Consider the following 21,551-nt stretch of genomic DNA (forward strand, 5'->3'; position numbering starts at 1 on the left):
GGCTTTCGAAATCTTTCGTCTTCTCTCCAACGTTGTAATGCCCAGCAAGTGGCAGCAAGCTTCATATGGAGGCAGATCATGTGGGTTGAGCCATCGTAGATTCCTGAGGGCGTACCAACCAAACTTGCGTTGGATGCTTTCATTTTTGCGAATCTAAATTCCATAATACGGTGACCAAATGACGGCAGAAGATTCCAAATGTGACCGTACTAACGCAAAATATAGCGATCAAAGGCATAGCGGGTCATCGAACTCCAGGGCGATTTTAAATAAGAATCCGAGCTGTCGATTCGCTTTATCTACTACAAACTGCTGATGTTGTCGGAAAGTAAGTTCAGAGTCGAGATAAACACCAAGATCTTTTACGACTTCTACACGCTCCAACGTATGGCTAGCGATCGTGTAATCAAAGCGGAAGGCTTCGCGGTTCGATTTATGATGGAACGAGATTGTTATACACTTTTCGATACTAAGGGTCAATCGATTGATATTACACCACTTAGCAAAATGGTCCAGGTGAGACTGTAGAGTGTCGCAATTAGCCAAACTAATCACTTCAGTAAAGAGTTTAAAGTCATCCGCGTAAACAAGCTTGCGATTTCCGGTAAAAAAGGTGCATCGCATCGTTGAAAAAGAAAAAGAGCAGGATTGGCCCGAGATTGCTGCCTTGAGGTACACCGGAGTAGTTGGTAAACTCCTGAGATAGAGATGAGCCAATTTTTACTTATAAAGTACTCTGTTTCAGGTACGACGGCAACCAGCCACAGAGACGAACAGAAAATCCCAGTTGTTTGAACTTCTTGAGAGCTCTATCGCGATCATTTCGATCAAAAGTAGCATTTAAATCGGTGTAAATGCATCTACTTGATTACCTCTGGATATCTCGTCAAAAACATATGTTGAAACACTATCAAAAATCTATTGATAAACAGTCATTTAACGATCAATTTCAAAACCACATATTATACAAAATGATAGTTATACTAACATTAAAAAGTTTCTTGAGAAAGGAAATGCAGTTTTTGGTAGTCAGGAAACAAAATCCACGTTCAAAAGATTTGATAATATGTAGGGGAGGGGTGATAATAGCTATTTCTCAATTTTCACCACAATTCAACGCTTAAATCATGAGTTGATCGCGCACATCAACTGAAAACCAATCATTGATGCAAAAAATAGGTAGAGATACTTTAATATAGTATTTTTCGAAGTTTTCTTGAGCTTATTTAAAAAGTTTTTTGGGGGTAAATGGACACGTGTGGGTAAAATGAATATAGAGAGGTGGTATTATAAACATCTTGGATGTGAACGTTAATTACCGCTTTACTGGTAGCAAAATGTTGTTCGATTACACTAACACAGTTATGCTATCACCTACAGTTCAATTTTCACCGGTTGTCGTAGAATTAATAACAATATATGACCTTATCCGCAAGAAACTGGGAAATGGTGGAAGCTTGTTTTATGGACACGCCGCATTCAATGGCACGCTTAGCCGCTGCCATATGTTCATCGGTCCAGGCTCAATTTTGCGTTTTCTGATACAAACACAAAGCATCTATAATTTTGAATAAAAAATCGCACAATTTTTCTACCATCACTGTGGGCTGTCCATTTTACTCCCACAGTACGTGTTATGGAAAATACTTAATAATATTGAAAAAATCATTCAAACAATTACTAACCATTAATGATTTCTGTTAGTTAGTAGTCTGAGTACAGATATATGCACAAAAGTCCTTACGAAAAACTGTTACACACTAAAAAAAGGTTATTTTTTGTGAGCAACATCACTACCATGAATGTGCACGTGTCTTTCGTTTTTGTTTATTATTTTCGTTGTTTGACTGTTTCATGTCACATAGTTTGTCTTAAATATCTTCTAGTGCATCTAAGATAAGGTGCCAATGGAATTTGTACTTTTTTCAACGTATTTTACCGGCCCCTGTTCATTTCACCCACAATTCCCCTACAGATGTTAGCACGAAAGCAGGGTCCCTCTGGACACACAAGGAATTTCGAACGATATCCAAACCCTCAAAGTCACTTTTAACTTATTTTATTTAATCATAGCAATTTTTTGCAGGCGTGAACGTTTGCTAGAGATACACAATCTTGTTTGTACAATAAAAAAAAAGATCTTCCACCGTCATTCGAACCTATCATTTGTTCAAAATTATCCTACTACCGTTTGCTACAGTTTACTAAACGCTATTGCTGCATATTTCACTATGTACATGAATCGATGCCCAAGGTTTTCCTCCAAAAAGTGGACATCGATCGCAGTTTTATTTTCAGTTGGGCCTATCATTACAGTTTAGCTGGTTTCGGTTTCAGTATCTACATTCTGTTAACTCTATACTTGAAGCTTAAAAAAAACGAGCCATCATCAAGCTATACTACACATTCCTCGGCGTTACTAATTAGTTCTAGGTGATTTATGTACAATCTAAGCATAACTGAGAGGGGCTCAGTTTCATTATTAAATATCGATTATCTAATTAGTACTTTTATCAGCGATCAAGCATAATCCAGGAGATCAGTATCCGCTTGTCCGGCTTGTCTAACAGTGTATTTGTGTTTGTTGTGTACGTGCGAGAGCTATCATAATAAATAGGAAACATTTTCACCATTTTCGTTTGATTCACGCGCCAGCAATTACACCATCGTGGTCATGCCCTTGCTGATGTTTTCCAGGTGCTCCTTGGCTTTGATGCGCAGGGTGGCGATCGAGTTGGTCCTCATGTCGGTCGAATGATTCACAGTCATGTTGAGCGCTGCGGCCCCCGGAAGGCCATCTTTTCCCAGACCCAGCAGGCTACCATCCAGTGGACTGTCCTGCGAAGGTTGATCCAAGTTGGCTAGTTTCCCCATTTTTAGCCCCTGCGACGAAGTAGGCGACGATGCCGACGAGGATGAGTTTGGGCTAATTGGGTGGCCAGCGCCGATATTGTTGTTGTTGTTGTTATTGTTGTTGGAGGTATTGCTATTTAAACTTGGCGGCGATCTTAAACCAGGTGGCGTTAGTGAAAGATTTTGGGGTGATGATGTTATGGGTATATTTACAGAAGCAAGCTGCGGGGTATGCTGCGGTGGTGGCGGAGGTTGCCCACCGAGGGGTCCACCGTGTCCACCAAGTGGAGAATGTCTGGGGGTGAGCGATTGCTGCGGGGCCATCGAGAGGTTCTGCGGAGCGATGGCTCCGTTAGGATGGGGCGGGGAAAGGCGCATATTGGGGCCACCCATGGGCGAAGACATCCCGGGCATCCCTTGCGGGGATATCCTGAGGTTTTGTGGTCCATTCGGGTGTCCAAGGCCGTGATTCGCCATGCCCAGGTTGGACGGATTCAGGCTTAGCGGGGGCGTTAAATAGCTGGGATAGACGCCTTGCGGGTGGGAGAGAAAACCTAAATACAAATATAAATCGATTAGTTTTTGTCGGGTAAAATTAACTTGGAGGGGGAGGTTTTGTTTACCTGGTAAAGCCGAGAGTAAAGGAGGTGACAACCACGGATCCATCGGCAGATTGGCACCATTGCAGGATAATCGATGCGGCAGCTGGGAGAAATGCGACAGTCCTAACCTCAAACTTTCCGACTTCTCCTGGCGGCGCCATTTCGCACGTCGATTCTGGAACCAAACCTGTCGTTGTTGTAGCGGATGGAAGGGAAAAGAAAGAAAAACCAGTGAAGGAAAAATTAATGACATTATTTTTCATTTATGAACGTTTAATTACATTTCGAGAGCTTCATCAGAGCGACCGTTTCCGATGGGTGGTTGCGGGGGAGAAAATAATTACGACGGATTGACGGCGAATGCAAGCCGCCGGAAGTGGAAAGAAAATTTATCGCGATGCAGAGAACGTGAAAAACATTCAATTTTCATTATATATAACTTTTAATTAAAAAATGAAGAACCCTTAAGCGGTGTGGATGCCCACAGCGGATGGAAATTATGCAGCGCGCTGCGGCGGTCGGAGGCAGAAAAGGATCCTCTCTCGGTGAAATAATTAAGCGAAAGAGAAAAGATTAAAATGCAATTAGCCTTGTATTTCGGGTTTTGCAGTGTTTCGCTCTCTGCTCTGACGGCCCAGCCTTCCGGCTGCTGTTCTTCCTTAGTGGGCGTTTTTCTATTGATATCCGCCCGCGCTAGGCGCTGAAAACATCACGCTATTTGTTAGATTCTAGAAAAGGTGTCGGACTTGGTCAAGCATATTAAGCATTCAGGGAAATGGAGCAGAAACGTATTTGAAAGTGTAACGAAAAAAATGAGAATATTCACAGTGAGTCTGCCTTCATACCGGGTTACCACCCACTTTTATGTAAATTAAAACCTAATTAATATCTGAATTAAATAATTAATTTAACCATTGGGTTTGCTTTTCTCGCTCGATTCTGGGTAATTTTCTCCACCGTCACCGGAGGAGGATGATGGCATTAGCCCGGAGCGCTAGAAACAAACGAGACTGACTAGTTAAAGCGGAAAATGGTGAACATCCGCACTCGAGTCAGCAGTGAGGGTCGCTGGGGGTGTGAGAGTTTTATCTTTTTCGTGTGCGAAGCGTGGAGGTATTTTTCATTAGAATGCAGAAAAAGGCGCATTTAAGCAGCGGTGGTAGTTACTTTTGAGAGAAGTTTGGACTGACTTTTGGAGTTTTTGGTTTGTTAGAAGGCGGTAGAAAATGCATCAAGTAATGTTTGTATGTTAACAACGGTTTTGTGCACAACTTTTCCAATTTAGTCTGTTTTACAGACTGTTAGTCTGTTTTATATATTTTCAGTATCTTCCAGATTGTCTCGAGTTACGATGCTGGTCTAACAAACCAGTCTTCATATGTTCGAGTCCCGGCTTAGGAGAGACTGTTAGTGTCAGTAGGATCGTAGCACTAGGCCCGCAATTGTCCTGTACACTAAACAGTTGGCTGCTAAGTTTGTGTATAACAAAAAGAAACAGAACAAACAAACGGAATGTAGCACCAAGGCTTTGCTTTTCATGTATTTTCAGTATTAGGTTTCAACGCAGATTTAGTTAATGCACTAGTTACTTCAAAGTGAGTTTCTATACTCCTGAGTGTCGACTAATCAATTCCTAGTATTTTTCATAATAATAGTTTGATCCTATTTTTTTAGCTGCTTCAATGACCCACCTCATTAATCTGTCAATAGACTTATAGCGAATTTCTTTGTTCCCAGGGCTCATCTGGAGCTATCTGGCATCTCTTTCTTACATTATAATGCGCAATATCACTTCTCTATTTCTACGATTATTAAAAAAGGTACTTTTTGAGATATTCAATGTTAGGTGGCAATTTGGGAAATTTGGCACAGAAAAAAAAATTTACAGTGTATATGTTTTTCCTAGAACCGAAATTACATCACCTAAAATTTTTCTGAAGACACCATTTCAATCAAACAAGTCGTTTTTCTGATATAGATATTTTATCTATCAAAAAAGAAATTATTTTTGACCTATTTTCCATGGAATGCCTCATTTGTGCAGCCATCTGAGATAAAATCATCAGTTTTATTGTAAAACCACATACATAAGACAAACGCTAGAATAACGATACGTCCAAATTTAACAAAATGTTATTTACAAAATCAATGCTGAGCTAATCGAGTGGGAACGAGACAAATGTAGGGCTGCGCAGGTACACCGTCTTCCCAAACTACTCAAACAGTGATTTTGTTCAGAGGATCTTACCTTCCGAGTAGTTCATTTTTATCAACTTTCTCGGAAGATTTCCTCCTGAGTGTAACGTATGTCTCACATAAGTGGTAAAACTACTGATTACTGATAGCTGCGATTTTGGGATTCAATTGTGAAAAAAGATCTAGTGAAGATATTCACATTTTGAAGATCATGAATCTACCGAATTCAGCAAAAAAAAAAAAAAAAAAAAAAAACGACTTTAATTTTACATCTGGATGTTTTCAAATTGTAGCTGTATTTCATCTGATCAAATTTGAAAAAAAACACTGAACACTACCCTGAAAAATTAATTTTCGATTGAAAATTGTCAGGTAATAGAGATACTGTTAATCAGTGCTGATAAAGGTCATTTTCCCCAGCGAAATTCTTCGAAAATTATAGCCAATCATTTTCAATTTTCGCTTCCAATGACCGCAGCACTCTTTCAGATACACTAGATTTTCGTCCTAGTAACGTGCTTTTATAGTCAGATGAAATAGATCGCGCGCATCGTTCACGGTTACGGAATAAAATTTGACGACAAATCCAACCAAATGATCTTCACTTCAAATCGAAAAAGAAAAACAAACAGTCCACTCAACCAAAATGAACCTCACCGAAACATTTTTTCACTAGCACTGACCTTGACAATCTTCGTTAACTGACAAACTGATTTTGTTGTCTTGCTTTCATCGCATGAAATATAATGAGGTGTTTTGACAGTTCACTCCCATGCAAAAAACGGGAAGGGTGAACTCTGAAAGGATTGTAAAAAAATAACGTTTATGGATGCTTTTTTTCACTTTCACTCAAGAGTGTCAACAAATATCAACCCTGCTGTTAATCTTTGGCTTCAATTGAAAATCATTTGCTTTATTTTCACTCTTTAAGTCATATGAAAACTGCTCGATTGCTGTTGTGTTGATTTTGACAGCCAGAGGGCTCTAGAAGGAAAGGAATGATTTTCAACTGAAAGCAAGAATTAAAAGCAGCAGTATCACCTGACGATATTCAATTTTCCATTGAACACTGACGGAGACAGGGGGCATCCATGAAGTTTGTAACGCATATAGATTTGGAAAATTGTTTTATTTATTTATTATTCAGAACCTTTTTAGTTAGTACTCTGCTGCCGAAGAGATTTTTGCCACTCCCTATACCAGTTTCACAACCCTCACTAACGGACGGGGAGGTATTAATAATCAAAACTTGCATGGCGTACTTGAAGGATGCCACACATGGCCCTTAGTTTCCGCGCGTTGATTGTCGTTTAAACTGCGTTTGGTGGCGAACCAGCCTGTGGCTGAAAGCCACCCTAATAAAGAAATTAAAAAAAAATTTTAAACTGCGACTTGCAGTAGACCGAAAAATAGGCGCTGCCTTCGAAAAGTATCAAATAACATTTTATTTTCAAGTTTCGGGGCCTTCGAACACAATGCTCTTGGAGTTCAAGATTAATCCTTATTTAAATTTTATTTCTTGAGGACTGGTGAATATTAATATAAAACAAAACTAAGAAATTATTAAATATATTTCCTCCACTTTGACAGTATGGATGTCATGGAGAATAATGTTGTGAATTATAATTAACAGTGTTGATAGAAAATAGATTTTCTGATTCAACATTATCGACGCTATATTCAGAGCTGCAGACTGAACAACAGCGAGCTAAAATAGCTGTCAAACGAAGTTAGTATCAACTATGTATTTTAATTAGCTCTTTTCGAAAACAGCAACACCATAAAAATTGTTATAATACCATGATTTAGCTATGCTGTTGACAATTTCAATGACAGAATAAAGAACTCTGATGATCCAGTTGTATTATGAATATATAAAATAACATGTACATCAATAAACATCAATCGAAAAAATCAACCTAGATTATCGCCAATCAGTGCAAAACAGATGCAAAGGCTTTATTTATTGTGTCCGTGGTAATCGCGTTTTATTGTGGTATATAGCACGATAAATTGTGAATTTCGTGTGGTAATTGTGGGTAAAAGTGTTTCGAGTGTTATAACAGTGTTTTAAAAGTGATTTGGAAGTAAAACGATCTGGAAATTTAAAGTTTTATTGCCGTTTTTTTCACAATTTGTCGCCTAGCAAATGGCTGCTTTTAAAGCGCAGTGTTGTGTTGGTGACTTTCCTTTGATACGGTAGTGTGCAAGCTTATTCTCCGCCGACGGCACGATCTGCTGAGAGGCAGAAACTGAGAGAGCGGCAGTTGTAACCATAGAAACAAGTTGCCTTTACTTGTTTGCGTGCGAGCGGAGGCATGTTTGGTTTGCTGAAAGCTGATTCAATGGCTAAGAAAAGTGCATACATTTACAGACATGTTTGTTTATTTATAAATGACTCGAAGGTAGTAGTTTTCACCGACAAGAATCAAATTGTTTTTTTTTTATATATATATTTCGTGTTGTAGTGTGTGCAGTACAGTATGATTTTTTAGCGATGAATTTGTGCGTCATTTAATGGCGAATTCATCTTTCATGTGTAGCTACCACAGCGTAGCATTTTCGTACTGTTCTGTCATTCATTTATGCACCGCATGAAAAGGTGTACCAGACGATTGCTGTTTATCTATTTTGCGATATTGCATAATGTTAAAATTGTCTTGAATTTCCGAACTGAAATATATCTGATGACTATGTTTTAATATCCATTGTCATTCCTTTTCTATTTATGACTTCACTAGCTTTTGAATAATTATTTTTACGCCATAGCTAAGTTTTGTTAAATATGCTAAATTTTTATAGGCGCAGATCCAAAACGGTGAAATGAATAATAATTGTTCTAGCATTTTGTAAAGGGTTCAGGAATACTGTAATAGTGTGTCAAGCTCGTTTCCGCAGCTGTGCTACACCGTTCTGAACTACACTTTACAGCACGAAAACGAACACGCAAGCGACGCTACACTCAGTTGTCATATTTTTCGTACGGCATTTGAGAGCATTTGTTTTTGTTATTAGTGTTTTGAGACTGCACCCTGTTTCTTTCGGGTGTAGTCCAGGATAAAGTGTGAAGTCGGATACAGAAAAAGTATAGTCCGGAAAGTGAAAAAGAAAGTACAGGACAAAACTGTAGTCCGGGTGTGAACGTGCCGCGGAGACGAGTTCGACATTACTTATGCTTTTACGCATGTCGTTTGACAAAAAGGTCCCTATTGCTCAGCTTAATAATGAGCCAACATAACGCGTAACATTACTTGAACTCGTCACCCAGAGAGTACTGGTGTGGTTTGTGGAATTCAGAGTATGGTGCATTGTTGCTAGTCGAAGTCGAAATCTTATAATTCAATTTTTTCGATTTGTCTAGTTTTTGAGCAGAGGTTTTTGTATACTTTGTCCCAATAATGACTAGTTCGGCATTTTGTCAACAAACTATAGATATATATTTTGGTCAATCTGCGTATCTGCATTTTTCAAATTATTGGGGCTTTGGATGCATGAAACTTTGCCAATTTTTCTATTTGATAGGCAACACTCGCATCGACTGCTAATAGAGAATCGGCGTGAAATATCGTGCTCCCGAGCGTCTCCGTCGGTAGTCGGGGATTGAGCGGTCGTGCATAATGCTTTGGTAAAACGCGTCTCCGGCCCGGGAGAGTTTTATGATGTCTTAGTTCGAATCGTCCACTTAGTGTGGTATACCATTTTGCGTTTCACTAGGATGTACCACACTTACCTGTGCGTGACCCTACAACACTCTTTAGTTTATTACTGCTTTAAATCGGTCTCAAATCAAAAAATCGCTTTTATAGAACAGACGAACAGTATAAAAGAAACGTCGTTAGTCGACCTGTTAGGCTCAAAGTCAGATGCCCGGGTGACCGAATATCTAGAGACTTCGCGTCGATACCTTTCATGAGGTCGTATTTTCTACAGATTGGTTATAACCGTGTTATAATTTTCGATATAAATAGGGTCAATTCACGAAGAAGTGATAGGAGTCGCGAGGCGTTAACGTGGACTCAACTCTTGTAGCTTTCGTAACATTGTGTAGTCAGCTGAGATCAATCAATGGGAGATACGTTTCGGTAGTTTCATAATAACTACATAAACAGATGTTCAAATATTTGAGTCGGTCTTGATTGAGTCATAGGTCCGGTATCCTCGCGTGCGCTTTTTTATTTTTGCGGTGTTACTTCATCTAACATATTGATCGCGTTATGACTTCCGTAGAAGGTATAATGAACTCGTACGTGCGATATTTATTATTATGAACCCGGTACTCGAACTCAGCGCATCGTTTACCAAAACGAAACCTGCTGCAAACCTTAACCTTTTCACCAACATCCCAGTGATTTCTCGTGGAAGTGCAGAGGTGTTCTCGGCTTCCAATAAAGCGAGTATCACGTCAACATATTCCTATACACACTCCTTCTTTGACCTGCATTCGGATGCGGCCGGCGCTGGTATTGCCTAATATAAAGATTAAGGTCACCAGTTTTTACACATTGAAGATGAATGTTAGTCCCAAGCATCATCTGTTGGTTCTCTGTGTAATTACAGCTGATCTGGCAATAACGGAGTAGCAACCGCGGGCGGTCAATCATGCTCATGCTCATGCTCAATCAGTGCAAAACAGATGCAAACTGTTTAAAATAGGCTCGGATTGATTGAAATGGTGTTGTTCGATTGGGGATATCAACTGATTATTGTTAAAGGTAGCTAAACCAGTTTTATAATCTGATGAATTTTACAAAGACTCGTAGATCTCAGAAACTGGAAGAGAAAGAAATTTTTTGTATTCCACGAGGTTTCATAAAATTATACAATCTACAACTTCGTCGAAAACCGCAAAGCTCTAGCGTGTAAGAGAAAGAAGTTGACATCGCTGCGCCTTCTTTGCGGTCAAATCTCAAACTAATCTAAGCATCCAAATTGAAGCCCTAAATATACCAAGAAACTTTGCAGAACTTCGAAAACTGTTTGGTTTAACCGTGAGAGCGCTAATAATTTTGTTCTGATAGATTTCATTTTTGGCCCAGTGTGCAGTGGTGCCACTTTTGCTGCCCGCTTATCGGTTTTCCAGAACCAAGTTTTTTGTTTTTATTTGGAACCCCAAAAAATCCTACACCGGAAGATGACTGCTTTGATCTCCGCATAGCATTAAAAAATTTTCCAGGAAAAACCTGCTCTTTTGCATTTTCCTTCCTGAAGAGATCAGTAATGCTTTAAAAGTGCACTACATTAAGTAGAAGTATAGTGTCTAGATACTTAACACATTTGCCGAAAACACTAAAGAGCTAGACTGTCCTTGAAGAGCTCTAGCTTTTGACGTAGGACTACGTCTAACCGCACTATATCGAGATACATTCTGAGGAAACTAAAAACCAAGATGTAACGTCGGAATGAAAGATTTCAAACGGTATTACTGATGTAACCACATGATGGATCACAATAATCAATATGTCGTTGGATTGAAAAAATGATGGACAATTTTGTGATTCTTCATATATTGTTGTTACTCAATTGTTAAACAGTGAAAATTGATGAAAAGTTTCAAGGTCGTATTTTCACGAACAATGTACGAATCACATGCGAGCACGCCTGGCACAGACTTCATAAGTGGACACCAACTGCCTGCTATGATAACCTCTATATCAGTGGCAAAAAAAAAAATTTACAGAATCTCCCCGTCCCAATAGGTCAACTAATATTTGCTTATATGTACCTAGACTATTTCAATGTCTTAAAAGTGAAGCTTTTTTGGAAAGTTCGTATCAACCCCCTTCATCAGACAATTAAACGATCTGCTGTGAGAATATTATTAAAACTGATGTCTTGAAAGAAAACATGCTGGCACAGGCAACAGTACTGCACCGAGTCATGTATGAGAAGAGGGTCGCTCGTCGTCAGTACAGTAGCACTCGATTGCCATTTGTGTGCAGTCAAGCCAAGTGGAAACAATATAGCTGCTGTCGACGTACAGTGGTGCGTGTTCGCACACTACGCTGTGCGGCCGGGGATAAAATAATTCTGTACGCAACAGTATATCACGATGTTGGATGTTGCATCTAATATGTGAATACAACTGAACAGATTTTGACCACCAATGCTTTGATCGAACGACGACGGTTGTCTGCCAAAGCATGTGATACAATAATTGGCATATCATTGTACATTGTACATTGAACAGTAAATTAGTAAAAAGTTCAGTTGGAATCCACTTTTTCTAGTTTAATTTCGCAGCTTTCAACCAATCACGAGCTCGCTTTATATAGCTGCAACAGATGTTATCTCATCGTTTTAAAGTGCTTATTGTATTACTACCCCTGAACAGATTTCAAACACCGATGTCCTTATCGACAGGTTGAATATTGCGAAAGATTGTAATATAATAATTATAATATCTTTTCAACAAAAGTTGTGTTAAAAATCGTGGACATTCTACTAATCAAAAGCTTGCTTCCCCGTTGCTCATTTCGTTTTGGTTGTCGTGACGATTAGATGGTTTTTGAACTGCAACCGTAGTGATTTTCATATCCATGTTTAATGATGAAAATTTCTTTCGAATTCGTAAAATTCGAAGTTGCATTGGGTTGCTGTCTTTTTGAATTCCACACTCTGTTTTTTTCTCAGATTTATTTAAATGACCAACTATAGGCTATTTGAAAGACAATAGAAAACCAATATGCTTCGTAAAGATTTTTAAACAGATAGTTCAGATAGCTCGTTTAAGCTGTACTGATTGTTATATTTTTCCAGTTAAATAAATTTAATTCAATATGACAATTCTAGTTGCATTACGCGGTTGTGGTATAGAGAAAAACCAAATTATATGCATCTTGACGTTAGGTTTTAAGCATTCATATTCGTATTTTTCAATTACAAAAATATTACATCAGCATCTGCAAGAAACTATTTAGATACTAAACATATAAACACAACCTGTCATTGCCGGACTTGTAATTGAACAACATTATGCAAACATCAGTTGGAGAGGTTAATGTTGTTTATCAAATCGAGCTAGGTTTATTTTTGAAGGAAACAGACAGATGACTTTCAAATATGGCATTTTGTTGTTTGTTTTTTTATTGGTATCTTAAAACTGATTAATTTTTTTCTGGTTCTTCCTAATGAATAAATGTTTCAATTGGCCTAAAATAAAAAAAAATGAACGTCAATTTCAAAATTTTTGTAAATCTAGGTTTTCCACTTTAAACTGCAATTCAATATCGTTACTTTTCCAACGAACTTGTAAATACAGGATTTTTTTTATGTGACATCTTTGCTAAGCAGTTGGAAGAAACTGACAATGATGCTGCTTTGGAACCGGTGAGTGAGGTATCTTTTACAAGCGCAATTGAAGATGAAAGGAAGTTTACTTTTACTAAATCGTTCTTAATTAAGACCTATATAAAAAATTGCCTTTTCGCGTGTTGACTGCATTAGAATGCAAGGATTTCATCAATGTTAAAAACAGTATTTTTTCTTCTTAAATAGATGTCTGCAAATAAATAATCAGAATTTTTTCAGTTGTCAAAATCGGACCATGTTAAAAATAAACGCTTTTCTTTTTATGACTTTCTGGTGTCATATGAACTAAACAATATGTGGCCACCAATGAGCTAGTTATAGGATTGTAAGTCGTTAGAGGTGTCGCTTGATGAATTTAGGCTCAATAATCTGGAAGTATCAGGAACGCACCGGGGACAGGTCCGCATGAAGCCTTCAACGACCTAGAAACTTGATATGACTCTTCCGAGTAATTAGAGGTATAGCACGGTGCTGTGTACTGCTTTGATCATGTCTATTTCTGTTTCGGTTTCGGCAACACAATGGACAAAATGCCTTTCTTCTGGTGGTTGTTGAGCTTGAATTGGTTAAAAGCAAAACAAGAAAACTATGAATTATGATTAAACATAACCGCTCGTTTTTGGCTTATGTGTGCCAAAGTCGAACCGTGCCAAAACTGAATCGTGTCGGAAGTGAAACGTGGTCAAATCGAACAAAGTCTGAATTCTCTAAATGAAATATAAAACTAGCGTAGTCCTACGTCAAACATGCGGTCGTGTCTTGGATACCACCCTCGTACTATTTTTTAAAGTTGAGTATAGCTTATTAATCTCAAGTGTCCGAGGAAATGCATCGACCATCTCCGATTCTAACCAAAACTTGTGAGTTTTGTACCGGTTGGTGAACCCCTTGGCCGATGGGACTTTCGTCACTTTTTGCGAATCTAAAAAAACTAGCTGATATCTCTGACCGCAAAAAACTACAAGCTGAAGGGACGAATCAAACTGCGCAATTAATTTTTTCTGCAGTGTTGCCAACTTTTTTTTTTCTTATATAAAACAAAATTTTCAAATTTTTCAAAATGTCCCCCCTCTGTATTTCTATTCAGACCACGCTCACAGCTTACAGAAACAAGACTAGCTACTCCGGCACTGTCAATATGTTAGAAATGCATGAAACGTCGAGATCTGGTGTAAATTCGAAACAAATTTATTACAAAACATCGAAATCTGGGAGAGTGAATTGAATATCCAAATAGGAATTGGAATACAATCTATGGAATATTCATCACAATAGTATTGTAACATATTCTATATCATACACATAAAAATATTTTTCAGGTTATTGTTACGTGAAATTTCCTGTACTTATTCATTTTCTGTCATTTTGCATGATTTATGTAACAAATAATCTAATCTACGTGAAAATCATATGCATACTATGTTTTATCACGTTGCATCTAGGTACGTCAACTTGGCAACGTCAAACAGAATTAAGTATCGCACGAACTCTCCGTGCGAAAATACACAGAAATCAAAATGGCGAAGCTGTTGTCTGATTCAGTCTTTGAACATAAAAAGGAATTTCATGATGACTTGCCTCGATAAGTAAGCTTTAGAAAAATCATAAGAGTCCGACATCGAGATTTCACACAGATTCAGTTCAAATTGCGAGGAAAAACCTGAATATAAACAGTTGCAGCTAACAGTGATTATCGCCGGCGACTGTCGCAATATCACTTTGTCATTTTGTATGCCGTTTAATTCATTCACGAATTGGCGATTTTGCATGCCCGTACGACTTTTCAAGCTACATATTTGAATAATTTCTGAAAACTATTTCCAGTCTCCCAACGTTTGGGAAACCACAATTGAAAATTATACGTTGTATAAAACGAAGAACCTATCAGACAATCAAATGATTTTCACTTTACCGGTAGTTGAATTCTACGTGAAACTCACATGTAATGCATATATCTACTGAATAAGATTCAAAGGATAAATCATCTCACCAGTTCATGATGAACTCGAATAACAATCACGTAAAATCTACGTGAAAATGACAGTGGAGAATATTCACATAACTTTTCCGGTAATTATAACGTCAAAAATATTTTGAGTGTAGTACATCACTGCTGGCATACACTGAGAGAAAAGCACTTAAGAATTTCATAAGTTATAACTTATGAACATGCATAATTTTGATTTCATTAGACACTTATGCATTGCATATCAAGCTTATAAATTTCATAAGTATACTTTGGATTTTTTTTTATTCTAGCAACTATTGAATTTTGTGATCATTAAGAAGGACAACGCTGACGACATTCGGCAAAAAGAATCAAAGGCGAACTTGTTTCCCGAATTTTAATCTCCATTTACTTGTACTCTTAACTATATATTTGTAATATTTGCGAGTAAAGAATAAGTAAGAACTAGTGTAAAAAAGTTTTTTTTAAAAAAACATGTTAGCATACCCTAGTATTATTTGTTTATTTGTTTATTTCTAAGTGCATCATCTGACATAAAGTCTTAATGAAAAAGGATAATCATTAAAAGTAACTAGAATTAGTTAACCTACGTTTAAAAATATGACTAGGCACACCAAAATCAAAAAGATGCTCGACACTCGTGAATGTTCTCACACAAAAGGCAACAGGTTCATAATAACCATAGTTCGTGCGATGGAATTGGTTCAAAAGCATCGAAGAGGGCCTCAGCATACGTTGAGATGCACGGAAATTCATCAATGACAGCAACTTCGGGGAATCCAGTTCAGCGTTTAGAATCTTGGCAATGCATACAGCCTGTTGTACTTTGCGGCGGTGCTCTAGAGTGTCTAGTCCAAGCAGGCGGCAACGATCCGGGTAGGGTGGCAGATTCGTAGGATCACGCCAAGGTAGTTCTTTCAGGGCCAATCGAACGAAACGTCTCTGTATACGCTCGAGGCGCAGGTTCCATGAAAGCTGGTGCGGACTCCAAACCACACTTACGTTTTCTACTAGGGGTCGTACAAGTGAGCAGTATAAAGCTTTTAGACAATGGGGATCCTTGAAGTCACGTCCAATTTTTGCGATGAATCCTAATTGCCGACTTGCTTTCGAAATAATTGCAGTACGGTGACTATCGAAGGTCAGCTTTCTGTCAAGTATAACTCCAAGGTCGTTGACGTAATCTACTCTGCGCAGCACTTCTCCGTCGACAGCATAATCAAAAAGTATTGGCCGTTCAATGCGGTGAAAGGTTATCACTTCACATTTGGCAATACTTAGAATTAGCGAGTTTAGTTTACACCACGTCACAAAGGTATTTAAAAGTGATTGTAGATGATAACAATCCTCGATGGTGCGAATCGTCAAGTAAATTTTTAAATCATCGGCGTAAACTAATCTGCAACCAATCCCAAGTGCATCAGCAACGTCATTGAAGAATATAATGAAAAGAAGCGGTCCTAGGTTACTACCCTGTGGTACGCCAGACTTGTTCGTGAACGCAGACGATACACCTGATCCAAGCTTAACTTGCAAAATTCTATTACACAGGAATGATTCAAGCCATTTAACGAACCGTGATGAAGCACCAAGACGGGAAATTTTGTTCAGCAGTATTCGATGATCAATTCGGTCGAAGGCAGCTTTGAGGTCAGTGTAAATAACGTCAACCTGTACGTTTCGTTCGAGTTCAGAAATACAATTCGACGTGAAATCCATCAGATTTGTTGTTACAGATCGCCCAGGAACAAAACCATGCTGGTCCGAAGAAATGTAGTTGCGTGTGCAATTCAATACAATAGAGCTTACAATGATCTCGAACAATTTAGACGCAGCTGACAGATTAGTTATTCCACGGTAGTTTTTGACATTTCGTCGATCACCACTTTTAAAAACCGGAAACATATAGAAGTGCTTCCATACCTCAGGAAACTTCCCTTGAGCCAAAGATTGGGTGAAAATTGTGCAAAGTGGAGCAGCCAGAATATCAATACAACGGCACAAAAGAACGGCCGGTATTCCGTCGGGACCAACAATGTACGAACATTTAAGTTTCTTAGCGGCGGTAGTAATCATGTCATGTGTGACTTCAAAAATGTCAAGATCAACAAGGTCGGCAGGCACATTAGCCGCAGCACGCCGAGCATCGTCATTTGAGGCACAATCCGTGGCAAATACTGAAGAGAAAAACTTCGCAAAAAGCTCACAAGAGTCAGAGTCCGAGCAGGATACCATTTCCTCCAAATAGACGTCCGAAGGAGTTGAGCGACTTTTCCGTTTTGAATTAACGAAATTCCAAAATTTTTTCGGATTTCTGCGCAAGTCTGTTTGAACTCCCAGAACATATGATTTGTAGAGACTAGAGTTTAACCGCCGATATTATTCACTTGAGCGTTTAAAATTTTGTTTAGATTCGTAAGACCGCAAACGGTGAAGCCTGCGCAGGCATGCGTTTCGTTTACGCTTTAAAACTCTTAAGCTGTGATTACTCCAAGCTGGAGTGGAAGGCTGTTTCACAAATGGTAAATTTTCTCTAAGCCATGAACCAACAACTGAGCAGAAGTTTGCTGCCATCAAGTCCACATCGTTACTGTTCAACAGTGCTGGCCAGTCAATGTTTGAAATAAAAGCATTAAAAGCTTCAAAATCGATTCTTCTGTAGTTTAATTCCCGCCTCACGGGTGTGTCACTAGAACGGCCAATCGCATTATACAAGTTAGTAGTAGAAATTGTCAGGGGGGGATGGTGTACATCAACGGGTAGCATCGGGGCAACACTCTCATCAACGAAGATTTCGCAACCAGAGGTGTAAAATACCAAATCGAGCATGCGTCCAAGTTGATTCCGAGTAAAATTTCCTTGGTTCAAGTTTAAAAAATCCATACCGTCAATAAGAGTAGCACTTGCGTTCGATAGTTGCGTGGATTCATTGTGCTTAATGACACCATTGTAGTTGTCCCATACAATACGCGGTTGGTTATAATCCCCACATACCATCATGATGCTATCGACTGCGCTGCTCGCAAAAAAATCTCGTAGGGAAGCGATGTGTGCATCAACAATGGTACTGTCGTTACTCTTGTCAGGGGGAATATATATAACACATAGCAAAAACTTCAATCCATTGATAGTGGCTCTTACGCATACCTGTTCCAAACATCTTCCGTGTATAGACTCAAACACAACGCTAGCGTGATGCCGTGCGACAGCAATCAGAACACCGCCGAAAGAACGTTTGTTGCTGTTGAGTGGACTTCGATCGCATCGAAAAACGTTGAAAGCGTTGCCGAATAACTGTGGTGAAAGAATATTATCGTCCAATCCCGTCTCGGTCAGCATAATTACATCGAAGCTGCAGTCGGTGGTCGCCAGAAAGATGTCGTCAACTTTCGTCCTCAATCCGCGTACGTTCTGGTAGTATATACTAACGATGGACGCATCACAGACAGTTTTCTGAAGACGAGCCATACAGCACAGGCGGCGCAAAAGAATTAACGGAATACTCGCCTCTGGCGGGAGCCCGTGAGCTCCCACCGTCAATAAAAGATCGCAAGAGAATGGGTTCGGTAACAGCACACGATGCGGCAGACTGTGATCTGCTACAAGGAATTAGTTTTTTGGACGATCGACAAACTCCCTGAATAAAAGTCCAGTTGGCCAAGAAGCAGGATCTAGGGCAATGGATTTCAAGCCCGGGTCCAATCCGATTTTGTACGATACATATGAAAAGTTACTCGTGTCAGCACCTCGCTGCACTAGTCGTATAACTGCGATGGGCTCACTTCCATGTAAGCAACGAGAAACAATTTTTAGCACGTCGCCGTCGCTTATTTTTGGGTTTAGACCAGATAAATAAAGCCAAAAGCATTTCTGTGCTGCTGCAGAAGTAATAGACTGCACAGAAAGATCGCTGATGTCGACAGTGTTAGTGCCGCGATCAGAAGCAATTTCCACTGGCAAGCGATCAGCACGACGACGCTTGGGGTTTCGTACAGACCAGACTGGTGTGGCTGATAAATTTGTTGGGGTGCTAGTAGAACCATCAATATTCAGCGGTTTATGCGGCATGCTATCAATTTTCTTACTCAACCCCTCAACTACCTCGGCGAGTCTTTGCACTTGACCAGGTAAGTAGAACATGGGACTACTATGATTGGAACGGAAGTGTATGTGTCTGTATGATATGGTATGATGTGCGTGTGTCTATAATATGGTATGATTTGTGTGTGTGTGCTGTGTATGGTTTTTAACTCGGCACGTTCTGCTAACTGCTGAATCCGGTTCACGAAATTCACAACCCTTCATTAGTAGACATTATAACTCATTACCCAAGTAAAAATATTGGTTTTATCAAAGTTTTATAGCACTCAATACAGCCAAAAAAGCGCTATAAAACTTTGATAAAACCAGTTGTGTTACTAGGGTAATGAAACACTCAATGCATTGTACGTAGTTCTACGTCATTTATGTGGTCGTGTCTTGGATACAACCTCCTACTTTTTTGTTCACATTTCAAGATTTTCACAAATGATCGAAGATGAGCTGCAATGCATTCACAACTTACGAGTATGTAACTTTTTGGAATGGAAAGAAGTTTCGACTTTGTTCATGCTTAAGGTGTAAGAGTTTTTATTTTGAAAATGTAATTCAACCAACCTGTGGCTGAAAGTCACCTTAACCCTCTAATGCCCAAGTCATATTTCAGATGAACTTCGGTAAAATCACTATGTATCTTTATAAACATTTTTTAAGTATTTATTGAAGCTTTTTAGGGATTTGATTGAAGCCCGTCTAAAGACAGCATTGGGCACTAGATGGTTAATAAAGCAATGAAAAAAATGCAATCACTTACAGATTCACAAGCGTTGGGTTTACCTCAAATGAATTCCTCGTGACGTATAGTTAGAGAGTTACAAATTGTTCTTTGAACAAAGATTGTACAAACTTTTTTTTTTTTTTTTGATAAAAATATCCTTTCCATTTTCATCGAAGACAGTCGAGTTAATTAGAATTTGATACCGGCCTAAGTACGTTTATTTTTTATTCAATCGGCAGCTTCTCATTCAATTAGGTACGACTCGATAGCCGTTACTACAAACAATTGCATAATTTTTATTTTTTCTAATCAATCTCTTTCCGATTAAGTTTTCAAACAATACATAAATAAAGAGGTTCGACATTTGAGACAAACATGTCGGGCCGTGTCGAGAGTGGTAGAAATTTGTATTGGACCAGAATTTTCAAACTTTCGAGTTTTTTTATTCGAAACATCTTTGAACCTTTTTCAATAACATTTCATATTAGGCGCCATCCACATACCACGTGGACAGCTTTGGGGGGGGAGGGGGTAGGCCAATGTCTACGGTCCATACAATTGTTTTAGAATTTATATGGGCAGCTGTCCACGGAGGAGGAGGGGGGGAGGTCAAAATCGTTAAAAATCTGTCCACGTGGTATGTGGATGGCCCCTTAACACCAAGATGCTGGGCCTTTAATTTCAACGAAAAAAAAAATTTTTTTTTACGTTAAATTTTTAATAAATGAATTTTCTAAATTTGATACAGTTCAAGTTTAAAGGGTGTCCCACATCGAATTGAATCACGGGAAAAACACTGTAAAAAATTACCCATCTGGTTTATTGTCTTGAAAATTTGGGTAGTAGTAGTTTGAAGTGTATTCCTAATACTGTTTCCCGAAAAGCAACATAGCGAATTGATTTTGCGCAAGCACCTGGAAAATCGTCACCTCTCTCATTGGAACATCGGAAAAGAATTTGGAAGCGTCAAAGATTACTTAAACAAGATACCTGACTCTTGCAGTATGCAGCGGACAAGATTGTCGCTGCGCGTGAACGACAATCGAACTAATTTGTATATTTGATGCTGACGGCAAGGTGGCGAAAGGTGAAGCATTTTTTTTTCAAATATTTGTATGGTACTGCCATCTTATTTTCAATATCCTTGCTCGGTGCGGCTACCTGAGCTGCAATATCCTTATACGGTGCTGCCATCTAGTTTTCACCTTCATGTGGCGGAATGGATTTGGCTAATAACCAGTTTTATGCGCATTTAAGTCATCAGATGGCAGCACTAACCGTTGTAAAGGTGTCGTGGGCCAAATTTATGAAAAAACTGGGGCTCAGGTATCTTGTTCTAGTCATCTTAGGAAGCGTACAGTAAACGGTAACTTGTGTGATTGAACGATACTACGAGACTGAGCCTCAAACGGAAGGAGAAATGCGGTCAAAATGGACGTTCTATTAGGATCAAAATCATGTCGTGTAAACGTTTATGCGGAATCCCAATGCGTCGGTCAGAACGGTGGGAAAATCCAGGCACGGAAACTATACACCCAGATGCTGACGAAGCCTTATTGTCTCATCATGGACGATGAGACTTACGGCAGAGCGGACTTTTTGCGGTTTCCGGGGCTTCTGTTTTTCACTGCTTAGCACAATGTTAATGTTCCGGAGGAAGTTAGGAAGCAGAAACTTACAAAGTTCACCGAGAAATACCTGATTTGGCAATCGTTATCGGGACTGTAAACGGGGAGATCTATCACAAGGAGTGTCTGCACATGCGTCTGCTTCTTTTGTTGATACGTGGGACCTATGATCTTCTGGC

At 39.1% G+C, this 21,551-nt stretch overlaps 1 protein-coding gene across 3 annotated transcripts in view; it reads right to left on the minus strand.

Annotated features, from left to right (window-relative positions):
• Positions 1–2,076: 2,076 nt before the first annotated feature.
• Positions 2,077–21,551, minus strand: part of LOC129723976 (retinal homeobox protein Rx) — a 132,739-nt gene continuing 113,264 nt past the window's right edge. For 2 of the 3 annotated variants that reach the window (XM_055678502.1, XM_055678501.1), the window contains exons 5-6: positions 3,477–3,642; positions 2,077–3,407 (exon numbers count right to left, since the gene is read on the minus strand). In XM_055678502.1, coding sequence (XP_055534477.1) covers positions 2,659–3,407; positions 3,477–3,642 — 915 coding nt within the window. In that variant the 3' untranslated portion in view covers positions 2,077–2,658. The remainder of the gene's footprint in view (positions 3,408–3,476; positions 3,643–21,551) is intronic. The other variant, XM_055678503.1, reaches the window with a different exon arrangement.

Source organism: Wyeomyia smithii, chromosome 2 (genome assembly GCF_029784165.1).
Source record: "Wyeomyia smithii strain HCP4-BCI-WySm-NY-G18 chromosome 2, ASM2978416v1, whole genome shotgun sequence".
Lineage (NCBI taxonomy): Eukaryota > Metazoa > Arthropoda > Insecta > Diptera > Culicidae > Wyeomyia > Wyeomyia smithii.